A 20,731-nucleotide genomic window follows, 5' to 3' on the forward strand; every position below is an offset into this window, starting at 1 on the left:
ATCGTTTTGGGCCTTCTTTGTCGCACCTTCCTCTTTATGATGCGCCAAATGTTCTCTATAGGTGAAAGATCTGGACCGCAGACTGGCCATTTCAGTACCCGGATCCTTCTCCTACGCAGCCATGATGTTGTGATTGATGCAGAATGTCGTCTGGCATTATCTTGTTGATAAATGCAGGGTCTTCCCTGAAAGAGATGACGTCTGGATGGGAGCATATGTTGTTCTAGAACCTGAATATATTTTTCTGCATTGATGGTGCCTTTCCAGACATGCAAGCTGCCCATGCCACACGCACTCATGCAACCCCATACCATCAGAGATGCAGGCTTCTGAACTGAGCGTTGATAACAACTTGGGTTGTCCTTGTCCTCTTTGGTCCGGATGACATGGCGTCACAGATTTCCAAAAGAACTTCGAATCGTGACTCGTCTGACCACAGAACAGTCTTCCATTTTGCCACACTCCATTTTAAATGATCCCTGGCCCAGTGACAACGCCTGAGCTTGTGGATCTTGCTTAGAAATGGCTTCTTCTTTGCACTGTAAGTTTCAGCTGGCAACAGCGGATGGCACGGTGGATTGTGTTCACTGACAATGGTTTCTGGAAGTATTCCTGAGCCCATTCTGTGATTTCCTTTACAGTAGCATTCCTGTTTGTGGTGCAGTGTCGTTTAAGGGCCTGGAGATCACGGGCATCCAGTATGGTTTTACGGCCTTGACCCTTACGCACAGAGATTGTTCCAGATTCTCTGAATCTTCGGATGATGTTATGCACAGTTGATTATGATAGATGCAAAGTCTTTGCAATTTTTCGCTGTGTAACACCTTTCTGATATTGCTCCACTATCTTTCTGCGCAACATTGTGGAAATTGGTGATCCTCTACCCATCTTGGCTTCTGAGAGACACTGCCACTCTGAGAAGCTCTTTTTATACCCAGTCATGTTGCCAATCCACTCTGAGAAGCTCTTTTTATACCCAATCATGTTGCCAATTGACCTAATTAGTGTTTATTGGTCTTCCAGCTCTTCGTTATGCTCAAATTTACTTTTTCCAACCTCTTATTGCTACTTGTCCCAACTTTTTTGGGATTTGTTGACACCGTGAAATTTTGAATCAACATATTTTTCCTTTAAAATGATACATTTACTCGGATTAAACGTTTGATCTGTCATCTATGTTCTATTACAAATAAAATATTGACATTTGCCATCTCCACATCATTGCATTCAGTTTTTATTCACAATTTGTTTAGTGTCCCAACTTTTTTGGAATCTGGTTTGTATATTAAATCTTTTTTTTCTGTTGCTTGGTTTTGAGGAACTAGAGTTCCTCCTTGTAGTATTGTGCGGAAGTCAGAAACCAACTCTTGGATGTAGTGCTAACAACAATATACTAATTCAAATGATGAAATTAGTGAATATCAACTGATTAGTACTGTATCTTCAAGGAAGACAGTGTATATGGTGACTTTATTGATTGTTTTAAATGTACACTCATATCAAATGTTCCTGGTGTTATCTTCAGTCACTAATTTAAAATACCTGTATGCATTTAAAGTTTTGTAAAGCTTGTAATACCAGAAGAAATTGTTGTGCCAACTAATTTCTGAAGCTTATTCAGTAAAACTAATTATTTGCAGCTTTTTTTTTAATATTGTAGGCTTTCATCTTTTATGACAGGAAATCGAGTTATTCAGTATCTTGAGCACCAAAATGTTCTTTACACTTAGAATTTATCAGCTAGCTTCAAGGCTAGTGTTAATGACATACTGTATATTGTTTTTGTGAGACTTATTTTTATTTAGTACTGTGTGTGTTACATTTACAAAGATTTTTCGTACATTTATATGAAGAATTAAATATTTTTTTAATATTGTGTATTTTCAGGCACCCAAATGAGTTTCAAGTCAAAGGTAAGTAATTTTGCCGTACCCAAACATTGCAATGACTTAACTCAAATACACATTTTATGATCTATACTTGTTTTGTTATAATAAATATATAGAAATCTTAAGAATCAAACTGGTTAACATATATGCAGGTGTCTGATTTATGTTGCATCTGTCTCTCAGAAACTAAAAATTCATGCAGATAGTGAATAAATGCAATAAAGTAAGAAAGTCCAGTTGAGAGTGGGATTATTGAATGAATCAGTAAACCTGTCAGTGTATCTGTTGGAGCTTCTCTCTGAATTTTTTTCTTTGATCATTACTGAAATCTTTGTTTATTTAATAATTTTAAAATTTTCTTGTCTGGGTAAATAGCAAGTTTACAAAACGTACTGCATAAGTTAGTGAGAGAGTGAGTTATTTTACTTTTTTCAGTTTTTAGTAGTGCTCTTTTAGATTGCAGTTGCTTAAGTACTTCTTCTAAATTAATGTCAATTTCATTTACGCATCAAAGGTTCTTACTCTCACCTGCCAGGTACAGCTGATTTGATGGTGTATCTGTGTAAAAACAAAGTATTTGTTTAGAATTATGTTGTCACTACAGAATAATTATTAAGGCTATTTATCCTATACAAAACTTAAACACAGCAGCAGAGAAGAAATTATCGTATCAAATGTCAAAAATAATATTCAGACACTGAAGATCAACACAGAAGAAGGAAAAATGTCTGCATCACTGTTGGTTACCCTAGTGGAGGAACCTCAGAGGTGTAATGATTGGAGTTTGCTACAGACCAATAAATTGTGATATTTCTAATAATAGTATATACTTAATCAAGACCTATCCAACAAGGTTTGTGTTGGTGAGCAATTTCAGATTGTCTTGGAAAAAATAAAATTGCACACTAAAATAAAAACACAATATACATAAATGAGACATTTGGGGTTTGAGGAAATCTACTAAAAATTTTTAAAGTACTTTTTTTAAAAACAAAGAAAATGAATACACAAAAAGAAGTGCCTAATGAATGAATATACAGTGCCTATACCAAGTATTCACAGCCCTGGGTTGTTTTCCATTTTATTATTATACAATGTTGATTTACAGTGGATTTAATTTGTTCTTTTTTTGACACCGATCAACAGAAAAAACTGTTTAATATCAAAGTGAAATCAGATCTTTGCAAAATGATATAAATTAATTACAAATATGAAACACCAAAGCTTAAGTATTCACCTCTTTTAATATAACACATCTGAATCATCACAGTTGCAGCCAATTCTCTTAAAAGTCACATAATTACCTAAATGGAGATTACTTGCCTGTAGTGGAAAGGTTTCAATTGATTGTAGCATAAATGCATCTGTACTCTCCCAAAATTCTCCAACTCGCCTTCCAGCCTCTCCTACTCTCCACAATACCTAGTCACACTACCTCCCTACTGATTGAGCCGTTGCCCCAACGTAGCTCACAAATTTAAGCTCAAGGGACCGCTGGCAGGCAGTTGCCTTTAAAGTTCCTTTCCCTTTTCAGGGTTATTTCCAACTTTAGGAATGCACTACAGAAATTCTGTTCATTCAGAGCTCCCGCTGATGGTTTTAGGTGTCCCTGTGCCTGAGAGCTCTCTTTTCTCATTAAAGAGCTAGACATTCTTAATGGCTACCAGTTTACCGGTCCTCCATAATCAATATGGGAACTAACTGTTAAAAACTGGCCCAGGTCATCTTTGGATTTAATTAAGTGGGAAAGAACACTCCTTTTATCCATTTACCCACACAGACTATTACAGGGTTTCTTCAGTTACTATTGTGAGCTCAGTGCTTGAAATATGTAATTTGTTAGGTTCTGTCTGTTTTAATTTGTTTGCAATCTGTGTATATTCTAGAGTAACATTCAATAAAATGATTCTGTTTTAATATCATTTTGATTTTTTCCTTTTTATCAAAAACCATGTTGTTTTTAGGTTGCCATATTTATTGGTGGTCACTTGACATGCTGAGTCACACACCCTGCCTTCAGTATTTAAGATGGTGATATATATACAAGCCTTTAATTATTTAAAAAAAAATCTGTCATAAAAAAGTGCATTTTTTATTTAAAAAAATGATTGTTTAGTTATGGTTGGGACATTTTCTTCTTACCATCAGTCCACCCATACCCAAAACTGGCTTTATTGATTTAATGTCTGAGTGTTGGGGACCTGCGGTGGGCTGGCGCCCTGCCCAGGGTTTGTTTCCTGCCTTGCGCCCTGTGTTGGCTGGGATTGGCTCCAGCAGACCCTGTAGTTGGATATAGCAGGTTGGATAATGGATGGATGGATGGATGTTGGGGGCAAAGCAGGAACCAGGCCTAGACAGCACTAGTTTGTTGCAGGGCTGTAACATATACAGTATATATATACAAACTGACTTTATGTACACATCTTTGGAATTTGGAAGAAAAATAAGAGTATCCAAGGAAATCCCTAAGTAATCATAGTCAATCAACCTCTGTCTCCTGGAGCTGTGTGGAACAGCAACACTAATCACTGAACCACTGTGATCTTCTCATTTCCTCACTTGTGCAGAATAATAAAATGGAGGCTGCAGCAGTTTCTGTCATTTTGGTTCTTACCTTTGCAAAGTGGTGTTGAGCATAGTGGCTTTTTTGACATTCATAATAAGAGGTAAATTTTGATGCCTTTTGTACAAATAAATAGCATTACACTGACTTTCATTAAGAAGATTTTATACACACCAAAATGAATGACACAAAGAAAAAAAGCCTTTATGACACATGCTGTAGCGCCATAAAAACCAGCATAATTAAGAAATTCCCCTTTGACTGAGCTGCTGAAATGGTTTTAAATTAATAGAGTGTTGAGTGATCTTTTTTTTATTAAGTTGTGAGCTGTAGAGAAAGAAGATGAGGTGGGGGCTTCAATCCAACTTTGCTACAGGGATTTAAACACTTATAGCAGATCAATTTGCAGATTTATTAACCTTGGAATTCAGCAGCAAGATTGTATAACTTGGCGTGGAGTCAGTCCATTGTTAGCTGTTCTTGGAAACTCTGCACTAAGTACGGTAATAACAGAAGAAAAGAATCTTTCATTCTTATTCTTCCTATGTGTTGGGCCATTCAATAAGTGTATAGTAGCAAATTTTGTGGTGTAAATAAATCTGAATTATGAGAATCTTGTAAATACAACTAGATCATTTGGTTAGCTGGCAGCTAATTTGTCACAAGTTCTCATTGAAAATGTGTTTTAAAAGCTGTCAGTATTTCTGTCTCAACTTCATGACTTTATAGATTTTTTTTTTCCAAATTCCCATAGTCTTTTGTATTCCTGGTTTTCATCACGAATGCTCTTCCCCTTAATGTCCACAATTGTTCTTTAGCATTTATTCACTATTTAACTGAAAGAATTCTGGTGTATGTGTTTGAGAGTTTGAAGAGACAGGTTAGATCCCCATACAGACATCTCTCATCAGAACTAGGCAGATGTAATTAATTGCTTTAGTTTAACAGGGTAGTATGTCATAATTTTCTTGAGCACATTTACTTACAGTTATCTAATAAAATCAAATATTCTTCAATACTATATTTTATGGCATTTGGCTAAATTTTATTAATCAATTTTTGTAGTTTTACTATGCAAAATTTCAGATTAGTTATTTTTTTGTAGTAGGTGAAATTATTAAAAGCCAAAAAAAGACGTTGGAGTCTAACATTGATCTTGTAGAACAATGGAAACTGAAGGATGTGCTGTATTTTACACAAAATATTGGCAGTATTTTTATTGATAGTATTTTACGATCTATGCATTCATCCATTAATAAACTTGCTTAATGATCTCAGAGTCACAAGGGTCATAGCATATCTAAGTAGCACCAGGTACAAAGCACATATTCTATCATGGGTGGGGTGCATTCACACAAACCAACAATCTGCCTTCCAATTTAGAGTCCCTTCCTAGCATAACATGCACATCGTTGTGATATAGGAGGAAAACCAGAATATCTGCAGAAAAATCTACATAGATATGGGAAGAGTAATCAAACTTCCCACAGACAATGTTTTTTGTGTCACAAATGTATGAAAAATGTAACATGCAGTGCTTGATTCCAGTTACTCGTGTTAATTAACGCCATGGTTCTAGACCTCTCTATGGACAGTTAACATTTCTCTGTCTCTTTTTTGTACAAACCTTCGTTTTTATTGCTATGTTTAAGTACCATATAACATTTGTGCAAAATTGATTATACAGAGTGTGTAGTGTGCCTTTTGTTTTGGATATAAACACCACTTGCTGCCTATGAGTGACAAACCATGTCATTAAAGACTTTAGCCACCCTGCCCAGTTGCTTTCTCACATTTTCCATCTGTGTGTATTTATGTGTGTTTGTAATATGAACTTGCAAATATATATTGTATATAAATGTTGAATGTATTTTATATTTCCATACATTTCTTTTTGTTGTATTATTGTCAAACATTATGATTAGACATACAAGCAATAATTTCATTGTAGTATGTACAAATTACCAACTTTAAACCAAGAAAAATGTGTACAATGTGTGCAGTAAATATAATCAGTTAGTGTTGCTGTTATTTTTTTTTATATAGTTGTGCAGAAATACATGTGATTTTTTTTTTTTGCTCTATTTATAGATAAATTTCACATTCGTATATCTAGCCATATAAACAGTATAGTTTAACTTATACAGCGAATATGATACACTATGCTCTGGAGAAGGGTGACAAGGTGGCACAGTTAGAGCACTGCTGCCTTGTAGTAAAGAGACTGGGGTTTGCGTTCTGGGTCCTCCCTGTGTGCAGTTTGTGCGTTCACCCCATGTCTGCATGGGTTTCGTCCAGATGCTCTGGTTTCCTCTCACTATCCAAATGCAGTGAACTGGAAACACTAAATTGGCCCTAGTTTGTGTATAGGGTGTGTATGTGTGTGTATTTGCCTGGCGGTGGACTGACACCCTGTCTAGGGTTTGTTCCTGCCTTGCGCCCTATGTTAGCTGGAATACGCTCCAGCATGCCCTGCAACCCTGGTCTGAATTAAGCGGTTTACAAAATTACATGTTCTAGTGAACAAGCCCTTTTGAAATAGAAATATCCAGAGAAAAATTAGAGAACAAGATTAAAGCGGAGAATTTCTAGTTATAGAGGAAAAAGGTTAATTTTTATTATTATTGCTGTTTTTCAGTAACATTTGACCATTATCTTTAGTTATCTTATATATTAATGGTAACTGATACTGTCATTTTTTTGTATAAAGAATATTGGACTGCATTTAATGTATAAATATAAATGCATTATTAATAATTATATTGTTTATTATGAAAGAGTTGTGAATAATGTTTAAAGACAACAAAAAGGGTCTACTGCTGTAATTTGTTTTCATGATTCATTGTCCGAGTTCTCTTTTGTCATTGAAGTTACAAACTATCCAGGTTTTGGGCATCTCCAACCAAAGCCACCTGGACACAACTAAAGAGCCACAAATCCTTAGTGACAGGCACAATTGCTTATGTTTCTTGTGTTCTAGATACTCTTGTTCTGGAATTAATGATAATGCTTTTCTCCTTCTTTCTGTTATAACTTTTATGTGTTAAATTAAGCTTATACTGCAAGCAAAGCTAAGTGCTACATTTCTATAATATTTGAGTGTTTTGTCCTCTACCACTTCTCTGATTTGTGTTTGAGGTGTTTCTGGGCTACTTTTATACTGTGAAATAAAAGAAGAATTCTTCAAAGAACACATACCCTCAGAGTTACAAAATACAGAGCATATAATTAAATTGTATCCACAAGCGTCTTCCTTTAAACGTAGACATCTCTTGTCTTTATATCTATAACAATAGTTTAATTCTCAGTTAAAAGTATATAAATTTGTGGTTGGTTTTAATTGTATTTTGTACATCACATTACATATACAGTGACTGGAATAAAATACTGAAGAAATTTACATATGTAATAATATGTCAAATTACAACTGTTTCATAAAAGCTCATAAAATCAGATAACTTACTTTTGCAAGCATCCTGTGCACTGCAGCCCACCCTAGTGGATAGCTACTGGAAATGCAGCACATATTTTCATGTTTGAATATTAATTGGGGAATGTTTTGATTGGCTGGTGAAGCAAGAGAGTAGTTTCAATATATACATATTTTTCTAAATTAGCCAAGAATTAGATTAACTCGATATTAATTGTTAATTAGAACCACTTAATCTCAGTTTACATTTTACTAAGTTTTACAAAATGACAGAATTGGGAAATGTATTAAAATATAATAGTGAATAAAATCTAAATATAAAAATTCAAGACATACAGTATATTAAAAATACATTTTGTTTAGCAGATGCCTTTACTCAAAGAATAAAACAAGTAAAAACATTTAAAAAAAAATGAACAAGAAGCTTCGAACAACACTTATTCCCAAAGTCTTCATAAGTCTCAGAAAATGTTTGTAGCAGTTTCAGAAAAGATTAGTTAGTTGATGGTTAATAGGGTCATTGCAATTTTTGGTTACCAGAGGAAGAGCTAATATATTGTGTCTTAAATATATTTCATTTTTAGTACAGCTTGCTTGTACAATCGTAAAACATTTTTTAAAAATACAAACAAAACATGAAACAAAATGATTGTTATCAGTGTACCTGCTGTGAACTGTGCATTGTTGTATGTCATTGATGGACATGTAACCTCGAAAGGTAGCCACTGGTATATAGAAGCATAAAAGAAAACTGAAGGACAAAATATACCTTGGCTTAATACTTGGACTAATTTGATTTTAATTTATTATAGGAATATAGGTGAATTCTAAAACTGATTATGAATGTACACTTTTGCCAAACATATTATTACTCAAAATTGATTGTTTTTATGTGCTTTATCTCAAACCTGTGTATCAGCATTTAATAACCAGAAACACAAACAGGAAGGATAATCAAATGGAAAACACAATGCTTCAAACAAATGAACAGGAAAAAAAATCCTGTATGTCCCACTGGAACTCATGTATTTTTTACTTATTTACTGTGTGACTGAGTTTGACAAAGTAAGAGACGACTTTGAATGTTGGGCACCAACCAAGTGACCCTGTTTAATAAGCAAGTGCAAACGAAAATGGTGCACGTTGGCACAAATAAAGGTCTGTCCAGGTCGGATTCCAGGTCCAAACAGTACCGCCATGTTTTGGGGACCTCCTGTTTTTATGGCATCCAAGTTGAAGGGGCAGGGCCTGTTCTAGACACTGGGGTGGGTCAAGGCATCCTCTTTTTGCATTTTCTTGGAACTGCAAGAGAAAGAGAGAAAACATTTGGTGACAGCATTTTTGTCCCGGAGTGGAATCACTTACCTCAACAGAGACAGGAAGGTGATCCCCAGGCACACGTGACAACTTATAATACGTTTTGTCTCAAGGTACGTCTTGTCCACTATAAAAACCACTGAGTACCAAGCAACAAAGTACTATAAAGTCACCTCCCTATCTTTCTCTTTCTCATTCTTTAAACTTTTGGGCTCATTACCTCTATCACACTTAAGTTGTAGTCCAGTCCTCATTGCAGAATTAGATATCAGTGAGCCCAAAACATGTTTTGGATGTACAGCAAATTAACATCATTCTGGACCAAAATCTATAAATGCATCTCGGGCAGCCTTGGTGTCACAGTCACTCCTAATTCGTTAACTGCTGTTTGGTGTACTCCCAGGTGGGCTTAAAGTGGAGAAGGAAAAATGTAATACATTTCAAAGTGGGTTTTAGATCATTGTCTTGTTGTGGAATCCATCCCTTTTTTTACAACCCCAATTCCAATGAAGTTGGGACGTTGTGTAAAACGTAAATAAAAACAGAATACAATGATTTGCAAATCCTTTTCAACCTATAGTCAATTGAATACACTACGAAGACAAGATATCTAATGTTCAAACTGATAAAGTTTGTTGTTGTTTTGCAAATCTTCACTCATTTTGAATTTGATGCCTGCAACACTTTCCAAAAAAGCTGGGACAGGGGCAGCAAAAGACTGGGAAAGTTAAAGAATATTCAAAAAACATCTGTTTTGAACATTCCACAGGTGAACAGGTTAATTGGAAACAGGTGTTTGTCATGATTGGGTATAAAAGGAGCATCCCCAAAAGGCTCAGTCGTTCACAAGCGAGGATGGGGCGAGGTTCACCACTTTGTGAACAACTGTGTGGGCAAATAGTCCAACAGTTTAAGAACAACGTTTCTCAATGTACAATTGCAAGGAATCTAGGGATTTCATCATCTACTGTCCATAATATCATCAAAAGATTCAGAGAATCTGGAGAAATCTCTGCACGTAAGCGACAAGGCCGAATACCAACACTGGATGCCCGTGACCTTCGATCCCTTCAACGGCACTGCATTAAAAACCAACATCATTCTCTAAAGGATATTACCACGTGGGCTCAGGAATACTTCAGAAAACCATTGTCAGTTAAAACAGTTCATCGCTACATCTACAAGTGCAAGTTAAAATTCTACCATGCAAAGTGAAAGCCATATATCAACAACACCCAGAAACGCTGCCGGCTTCTCTGGGCGCAAGCTCATCTGAGATGGACTGACTGAGTCCACGTTTCAGGTTGTTTTTGAAAATCATGGACGTTGTGTCCTCCGGGCCAAAGAGGAAAAGGACCATCGGACTGTTATCAGCGCAAAGTTCAAAAGCCAGCATCTGTGATGGTATGGGGGTGTGTTAGTGCCCATGGCATGGGTAACTTGCACATCTGTGAAGGCACCATTAATGCTGAAAGGTACATACAGGTTTTGGAGCAACATATGTTGCCATCCAAGCGACGTCTTTTTCAGGGACATCCCTGCTTATTTCAGCAGGACAATGCGAAGCCACATTCTGCATGTGTTACAACAGTGTGGCTTCGTAGTAAAAGAGTGCGGGTACTAGACTGGCCTGCCTGCTGTCCAGACCTGTCTCCCATTGAAAATGTGTGGCGCATTATGAAGCGCAAAATACGACAGCGGAAACCCCAAACTGTTGAGCAACTAAAGTTTTACATCAAGGAAGAATGGGAAAGAATTCCACCTACACAGCTTCAACAATTAGTGTCCTCAGTTCCCAAACGCTTATTGAGTGTTGTTAAAAGGTAAGGTGATATAACACAGTGGTAAACATGCCCCTCTCCCAGCTTTTTTGGAAAGTGTTGCAGGCATCAAATTCAAAATGAGTGAAGATTTGCAAAACAACAATAAAGCTTATCAGTTTGAACATTCAATATCTTGTCTTTGTAGTGTATTCAATTGACTATAGGTTGAAAAGGATTTGCAAATCATTGTATTCTGTTTTTATTTACGTTTTACACAACGTCCCAACTTCATTGGAATTGGGGTTGTAGCTTCAATTTCCTGACTCACTGATAATCTACTCGAAGATTTATTCATGTTTAGTGGAATCTGTTGTTCTCTGTACTAGCACAATGTTTTCTCTGTTACTATCTGCCACACATCTCTAGATTATAACATATCCACCCCTGTACCTAACAGTTTGCAAGGTCTTCAAATGTTTCTCCTTTTTTCTCCAAACAAATCTTTAATAGTTATTGCCAAAGAGTTTGATTTCTACCTTCAGCTGTCCATAGCACTTAGTTCCAAAATGCCTGTGTTTTCATGCAGATGTTGCCTCGCATAATTGAGATGTTGTTTTCTGTGGTGATATTGCAGGTAAGATTTGCTTCTGATAGCTCTTCCATTAAGGCTATATCCATGTGAGTAAGGCTACACATTAGAACAGAGCACCACCACTCCTTTCTCACCTAAGGTCCTTTGCAGTCGTATGGGAGTTTTGTTTTGCCTTCCTCCACAATAAGTTTTGCACAATGTTTGAAGAGTCAGAGAATGTATTAGGCTCTGGCACTGTAACCAATTAACAATTCCTAATAACTGTTCTTAAGCAGACTAACACTTGATGAGCTAAACCAGACCAGAATAGTAACTAAGAAGTTCTGTGCCCTTACAACTGAAAGGGTGCCTAAACTTTTGTTAATGTCACAATTACTCTTATTTTTATTTTTATTTATTTTTTTTATATTTTTTCAGTTTAAAAAAAATTGTAAATGTACATTAGTAGAGTGCTGTTGAAGTTGTATTTACTATTTTTACTTTAAATGTCAAAAATATGTAATTTCTGCCAGGGATGTTCAAACTTTTTCATGGTGCTGAATATAGGTTTGTAATTAGTACCAACTGCACTGCCTGGTTGCTGTTGAAGTGAAAAAACATTTAGTACTGAAACTGAACTTATGTATGATATAGTATTGTAAGTTAGCACACTTATTCTGTTTTGCTTTTCAGTTACTTTTCAAAAATCCTTACTGAGGCGTTTACAGTATATTTTTAAAATTTAAATTGAATTGTCCGTTTTGAATTGGCTTCCTGCAACTGCTTATAACCTGACTTGTTATAGAATATTTTTCCATTATGGCTTACAAAATAATGCTACATCTGTCTATATGATAATAATCTGAAACAAATTGAAGTGTAATGTACCAGGAAGCTACATTATGCTAAGTATATGATGATGTCAAAACCAGGTATAAATAATCTTAAAAGGTTAGTCTTCTACAAGAACATCATTGTAAAGAAATTACTATGGCCTCCTCAAATAGCGCATTGATTTTAAGATCTTGCTTACAATCTTTGTTTAAATGGTTGGGCGCCAGAGTGCCTATTGAAATTATTGAACCATTTTTCCCTAGAGAATGGTCTTTCACATTGTACTTTTTTCACCACTAAAACCTATTTGTGATTTCAAACATTTTGCTGTGTGTAAGCAAATACATTCTTGAGTCAAACTTGGCTCTATGGAAGTTCTCTTTTAAGTTAGTATTTATAATAATTAATAATTCATTTTATTTATATAGCATTTTTCTCACTGCTCAAAGCGCTACCCATGATCTCCTTACTGCAAGGCAGAAGCGCTACCACTGCACCACATGTATGATATTTAATTAGATAATCACTTGTCTTAATTAATGTGTAACTTTTACATAACATTAATCTTTCTGTTAGTTTTAGTGTTTGAAAGAAAGCTATATTTTCTGATTCTGATTCTAATAAACGGATGTTTAACCAGGTTGTGCTTATTAAGATACCTAGAAGTGTTTATTAATTGGTGGTGATTAATTTGTAACGCCTTAATTAAGTTTACTACAATGTAACAAACAAAAAGCATGAAGTATAGTGTCCTTCTTCATACTCTGATATACAGTACAGTATACTGTTCTATTGACTTTCTCAGACGTATTATGCATATGAAAGTATTTTGTTCCTTTAATGTTATATTTTGAAGAGTTCTGAGAACAGAAACATTTGATAAATATAGTACATATTCATCCATCAGAGACCACTCTACTTCAGTAGCGTTAGTCACTTGGGATAAATCTTTTATTAGGTTTAAAAATGTGGATTGTGCAGAATGAACTGTTTCTTATTAACTAAATAATTTGACTTCTGTAAAGTTGGATGAGGATCTCAAAAGCAATCTTCTACCATTGTAACATATTTTCAGGCAGATTTAAGTCCAAGCTTTGACTTGGCCTCATTTATACACTGTGTTACCTCCTACAGTCCAAGCGCATGCCTGTTAGATGGATTGCTGTTTCTAAATTAGCGCTAGTGTGAATGTGCGAGCGAGATTGTGGAGAGTGTTCATCCTGTAATGGGCTGGCTCATTGTCCAGGTGTTGGTCCTGCCTTGCTCCCAATACTTGATGGGAAAGGTCCCAGCCTCCCCACGACCCTACCGTGGATAATGAGTTACAACAATGTGGATGGAAGGGTGGAATATGATATTGTTTGGAAATACCACAACTATACTTGACATAGGGATGGTATTACTTAGGCATTCGCTGGGCTGGGTTTTCAGTTACACTGGAAATATAATATTAACTGTATTTCCATAAGTATAGCAGTAGGAATTTAACTGGTGGTGGTTCTATCAAACAGATGCATAAGGGAGGAAACTGTACAAAAAAAACTGTTGGTATGGCCAGGATGGAGAAAATGTGATGCAAATTAGTATAAATATACAGCCTTAATCTTAATAAACGAATAAACAAAATTGCACAGATAAGCAAAACACTACCATTTCAAAAATGACCTCCTGAAAAAGCCAACTGCACATACCAATTATCTAACTTGAATCACTGAACTTACATTCTCACATCAATAGATACAGTCAATATATTTAGGCACCTTCGTTTTCTGCACACTTTGTTGTGTTGTATGAAATTCTCACATTTATAGTTTTTACTCACTCACTTAATTATTTATACTTCATTATTGTCCTCATTATTTTTGTAATATAGAATATTGAGAGAAACTTTTTTTGTAATATAGAATATTGAGAGAAACATTTTTTATTTTATTGTTATTAGTGATATAATTTTTTTTTTATATTCTGTCCATTTATCCATACATTATCAAACCATCCAAATCCAGTTTGTGACAGTTGTGGGAGATGGAACCTCTCCCAGATCACTTGGGCACAAGCCAGGAACCAATCTTGGATGGAGTGCTAGTCCATTGTGTGGCATACTGATGCACATGCTCACCATACCCATTAATTGGGCTAACATAAAGTCACCATTTAAGCTAATACACACATCTTTAGGATGTAAGAGGAAACCTGAGCAACAGGAGACCAACCAACTCAGACATATGGAGAATCCACACAGTGTGTAGACGAGGATTAAAACCCTTCCAAATGGAGCAGTGAGGCAACAATATTATCCATTGTGATACCATGCTACTCTCCTGTATTTACATATTAAATAAAAGACTGGGCAACTCTGTGACTTGACAATAATGGTTTTAAAATTCTTAGCTACTGACTTTGTGAAACTGTAAAAATTCTTGCATGTATTTTTCATTTGTATGCATACTTTGATTGAATATAAAATGTTCATAAAACACTGTGTTAAGCTAATTTTTTAAATTTAAATGAACAATTTATGAACTTGGCAGTGTTATATTTATTTCTTATATGACACTTTAGTTTTGTTGTATAGATTATTTTTGCATGAATACATGTACAGATATAATCAGATTGATAAAGCTCTATGATATAATTTCTGATAACATTTGCATAATTAAAAACAATAGGTATTCTGATAACAAAACCTAAGAAATGAAAAATTGCAATGTGAAAGAAAATAGGTCTGTTTCTCTTGTTCTTAAACAAAAAGAGAACTGGGCAATACACTGCAAGATATCTTAACTTTCCTAAGGTCTGGAAAGAATTGGTGGTAACTTAGATACAACCAAACATATATGACTGAAAAAGAACAGGAGTATAGCTATAATAATGACTAAAGTGTCGGAAAAGACTACATTTTATCATTCCTTCATTATTCTATTCTATTCTCTTATATGCATATCACAAATATCTTTAATTTTAATTATTTGTTGTTTTTTATTTAATGTAATTTTTCTCTATATTAGCTTTAAGTGATTGTTCATTGTGGTGAAGGCATATTGTTTGGAGGGGTTGCATATTTATTAAATGAGCCCATAAGCTGCTTCTTAAACAGTGTTCTTTAAGCTATTTCAGAGGTCTACACATACAGTATTGTCATATTTTATGTGATGTTTTGTAGGTGTGTTTGTGTGGGTGGTAATGCTTTTTTTTTATTTACAAATTTGACATGTTCTATAATCTCTGGCTCTGTCTTCCCATGTCTCTGGCAGTAAATGAGCTTCTGCTAATTAATGAAAACTGTATTTTACATGATGCAATGAGAGCAGTCTGTCCCCTGTGCTGGCAGTGGTGCTGGAGATGCAGAGTTGATTAAAGCGTCTCTGCTGGGAGAGCAGATTGGAGTTAAATGAGGCTCCATGCTGTAATTGGAGAGAAAAGTCCGTCACTTTAAATCTGCCTTGCCAGTGAGATGAATGTGTCACCCAGGAGAAGAGTTGCAGGTCCTGCATACAGTGGATGCATAGATTAATGTAAATTAATAATATTTTGCTGTTTTATGTAGTGTTACAAATATATTTTGAATACTTCAGACTTAAATAAAATAAATAATGTTATGAAGATGAACTAAAAGAATTTGCATTATGAAAGTTAATTGAAGTTTTTTCATCCCCTTATGTTGTTTTACAAATATTTTATTGAGTACTTCATTTATAAAAAGATAATTAGATGAAATGTTATTATGGACATTGAATAGAAGAAATATTATTATGAATGTTAGTTAAAGTTATTTAAGCCTGTTTTATGTAGTTTTCAATCATGCCCAAACTTACGACTCCATTTGGGACTGGCCATTTGACCATCTCTCAAATTGGCTGTATGTTGCTCATAAAGTGTACAGGTCATTGCAATTAAGGCTCAGTTGAGCTGGTGTGGGTCACTGGTATACATACTTTAACTGTCGGTGTTGAGTGGCTCAAACCAGTATTTGTAGCCACACAACATGTCTGTGTAAGGGAAGGTGGTGCATAGAATTAGCCATGTGGTGCATCACCAATCAAAGCAAACCTTAATGGGCAATCCAAGAGTCTAAATACATATACTGTAGCACCCTGTGAAATAACAATGATAATGAAATATTTACAGTATTACTAGTTTAACAGCATTTCTGTCTTCTTGATAGAAGAAAAAAGTGCTAAACTTCTGCACAGATCAGAAAAAAAGACGTGCAAGCTGTTGTGTAAAATGGCTAGTCCGTTTCCTGAAGATTGGAGCACTATGAACATAACATTTTTTTACTTATTGATAGTTTGTGGCCATTTGTTGGTTGCAGCATCAGTACAAGAAGGAAGACAGACAACAGGCATTGACCTCTGCTGCTCCACCACTGTTTCTCTTACAGCCTCCATAAAGAGTGTATCATCTTATTATGGCTGTTAATGCTAAAGCGATAACTCAAGTATGTGATAAACGAAAGGCTTACTTATTTAAAAATAAGCTCTTCTTTGTACAGTGCTATATGTATATTTGCAAATCATGATAAATGCTACACGTTTTTCTCAAATTATATTGCATACCAGTATACTACTCCTAATATGTCTAATAATATCGTCAGCAGGCACCAAATGCACCAAGCCAAGATAAAGAATAACTAAGGAAAGGGAAAAACAATACAAAACCATGGTAAAGTACACATGGTTTGTTAATACCTACATCAGATAGAAAATATTCACAAGAAAATTTCTGTGCTCAAGTAAAGTCTAGGTAGCACAAATAATGTGAAATTAATTAGAATGTCATTGTGACATAGTTCTGCTTTTCCTAAAAAGATCAGATGAGCTGAGAATTTTGATTCCTCACATCTTTTTCTTGAGAAACTAGCCATTTAATACATCATTCACAATCGTCACAATGACAATATATTGTGGCCATCTTTCAATCCCAAACACAACAGAAGATTCTCAGAAATAACACCAACAGCAATGAATGAAAAAAAAAACAGCTTAAAGCCATGCTCAGATGATTGTCTGTTAAACCTGACCTAGGTTTTTGAGATCATTGATGCAATTCAAAGACAGTAGATCAATAAATTCACCGCCAATTTGTCTTGCAAAACTTAGTGTCCTACTAAGAACTGGACACGAGTCTCTTATTATTTTCTTGCAAAAGGTGTGTGGTGGGTGTTGAATGTATATTCATGGGCCTTTCGATACAAAAGAGCTGCCTAATGGCAAGCAGAAAGACTAAATATTCCTGAGCATGCAATTTGCAGACACCATTTGAACAGAAAAATTGGCATGAAGGTTGTGATTTCAGAGCTTGATTGTATGCTTAAAAGCAGTAAACCACTTCAGCTCTGGCATATCACAGAAGGAGATTCCATATATATGTATACTGTAGAGTAAGAAACCAGAAGTATTTTAGGAGACAATGTCTATGGTCCATGATACAAGATTTCTGGCAGTTATATGATCAAAAATCACTTATTCTTCTGTGCAGTAATGGGAATATATGGCAGGTCCCAGAATCCTTGTCATTGTATTGCCTGGATAAGAAATTAATTTTATTTTTAACTAGCCAATGCAAAATTAAACTTCAAGAATAACTAGGGATTGAGCCTTTGCTGTACTTAAATATACTAGATTGCTATGGTTAGAAAATACAACAATATGGTGGATGGAAGTGGAAGGAATGAGAGTAGTTCAATAATGATCATCACCTTAAGCCCATGTCACATTACATAATTTCTAGTCATTGGACATGTCAGACTTACTGACTGCAGTTGCTAATCTCATCGCTGGACCATGTCAGTTTACGTGACTGAAAATCGTTGGTCATTCAAATTTACTGAATGTATGCCAGCTTTGCAGCAGAGTCGTGCTTGTCTTTTTTTCTGACAGCCAATAGTGGGCTGCCTGCCAGAGCCAGTGCTTTACAAAGGGTTAACAGGTATGGTTAGTTCAGCTGCAGTCTCTGCTCTTTTTTTATTTTTCCCTTCTCTTGTGGTACGTAAAACATGAGACATCAGACAAATGAGCTTCTCTTCTGTTTGTGAAGTCCAAAACATGAGCATTCCTTATTCCTAATCTCTGCATTTTATGCATTTTACTTCTGGATGAACTTTCTTTGGTTTTTAGCTCTAATGCACACAGAGCCTGTCCTTACAACTAAAAATGAAAATCAAACCTCTTTGATTTTGTTGAGGGCAGTCACGGACTAGTTGGGGTAAGTTGCTGGCTCTGTCACACTAGGCAACTTGTCTTCACAGGAGTGCACTGCTACCTGCCTCAGACTCACTAAGATTATGTACAGTAAATGAAGGCATGACTGAAAATCTTTTAGTAACTTTAGTACTAAAGAAGAAATAAAACCTACTTCACAATCACAAACAACAGACAAAATTATGCAGGTTTTATTTTAGCTGGATATTTTGTATCCTACAAAAATGTAAGACTTGTAAATCTGAAATTTTTCTTTCTGAAAAACTGATTGTTTTCTCTAAGTGTCTTATGAACTTACCAAACATGGCTCAGGTGAGTCTTTATATCCTTCATGTACACCCCTAGGAAATAACAAAAAATGTCATTTGCTAACAACTTTTAAATGCTAAGTCATTTGCAAATCCACAGGGCATGACTTAAATACTTATAGTTCCCAGTGGCTGTACTGAATATGATTTTCCTTTTCCCAGACCTGCCTCAAATTATATGCACACTTTAGATGTGACTTACCTTGATTTATACAGTTGACTCACACACTTGAGTGAGGATATGAGACATTAGTTATAAAGGATTTTAATTTTGGAATGTACAGTAGAAGGGTTTCAGTAATCATATTTAAAGCAAAAAAAAAATCCCTTTCAGTGAATAACCATGTTCTCTTTTAGGTATGTGTTGATTGCTTTTGTTTCAGAGCCAGAAAGTACAAGGTAGTCCTAACAGAAACTTAATGGGGCAATCGTGCCCTATGGCATAGCAGGATAAAGGCATTCCTTTTGATAAGAAAAGCATCCATGCAATTTCTGTTGCAAGAGGGTAAGAGGTGTGAAGGCAACTAAAACTAGATTTTATTATTTACTACTCTAGGGTTGTGCTCTTTCTGACAGTGGAGCCCTAGTATAGTTTTATACAAAGGGACACAACAGAAATGAAATTTGCTTGGTATGTAGAGTAACAGCAATGAAACTATTTTGGTAGAGATATGCACATACTACTTGTCCGTTGCTAAGAGATCGGTGCTGCCTGGCTGACTGTACTATAGTACTATAGATCTCAATCTGAGATCTATGTGCTATGCGCTATGACCTGAGAGCTTATGATACATTGCTCGAACCTGAATCAATATACACCTCCCAGCATCCTTAAAAGGACTCAGCAAAGGCTGTTTTACCTAAAAAGGCTAAACGCTTTGGAGTGAGAACTAAAATTATGTTCTTACGGGGTTTATCAATAAGGGGTTCTTATTGATACACTCCATAAGTTATAAGATAAACTCTTATGGGGTGTATCAATCTTTTCTGCACTTATTGGGTGTATCGATAAGGAGGATGAGATGGAATATGAGTCAGGTGGAGAACTTCGTTTCTTGGTTCTGAAAGAATCTGCAACTTAACATTGGCAAAACCAAGGTACTGGTTATTGACTTTGACTGCACCAGACAGCCTCTATGTCCAGCCACTATTCAGGTAGTGGATGTAGAGGTGGTCCATTACCTACAGGTACTTTGAGAGTTCACATCCACTACAGGCTGAACTGGTCACATAGCATAGAGGAACTATATAAGAAAGGGCAGGAAATGCTCTTTTTTTCTTAGGAGACTGTATTCTTTTAATGTGGGATGTGACATCCTTTTACATATTCTACAACTCGTGATGGCCAGTGTGGTCACCTGTGCTGTGGTGTGCTGTGCTGGTAACATCACTTCAGGAGAGGTCCACCAAATCAACAAGATCAGGACCAGATAATATTTACCCTCGAGTTCTTGAGGCTTCAAGGAGGCTTGAGAGTACATATATAAACCTTTGACACATATTTTAGGAAGTCACTGCGCATTGGAGAGATTCCAATGGACTATGAAATGGCAAATATCATCCCATTATATAAAAACGAAGACAGGGTAGATCCAAGCAACTATAGGCCAGTAAGCTTAACATGCATCACAGGAAAATTAATGGAAGGAATGATTAAGGATAAGATTGAGTAACACCTGGCAAGGAAAGGAGTTATTCTGATCAGTTAGCATGGGTTCAGAAGAGGGAGGTCGTGTTTTACTACCATGCTGGAATTCTATGAGAAGGCAACAAAAGCATATGATCAAAGTGGAACGTATGATATTATTTGTCTTGACTTTCAGAAAGCATTTGATAAGGTGCCACCTGAGAGG

General features: G+C 35.6%; 1 protein-coding gene across 2 annotated transcripts in view; it reads left to right on the top strand.

The window, feature by feature from the left end:
* skap1 (src kinase associated phosphoprotein 1) overlaps positions 1 to 20,731 on the top strand; it is a 258,909-nt gene that overhangs the window by 33,829 nt on the left and 204,349 nt on the right. For both annotated transcript variants that reach the window (XM_039739883.1, XM_039739882.1), the window contains exon 3: positions 1,888 to 1,913. In XM_039739883.1, the coding sequence (XP_039595817.1) occupies positions 1,888 to 1,913 (26 nt within the window). The remainder of the gene's footprint in view (positions 1 to 1,887; positions 1,914 to 20,731) is intronic.

The sequence above is a fragment of the Polypterus senegalus genome, chromosome 17, assembly GCF_016835505.1.
Source record: "Polypterus senegalus isolate Bchr_013 chromosome 17, ASM1683550v1, whole genome shotgun sequence".
NCBI classification, from domain to species: domain Eukaryota; kingdom Metazoa; phylum Chordata; class Cladistia; order Polypteriformes; family Polypteridae; genus Polypterus; species Polypterus senegalus.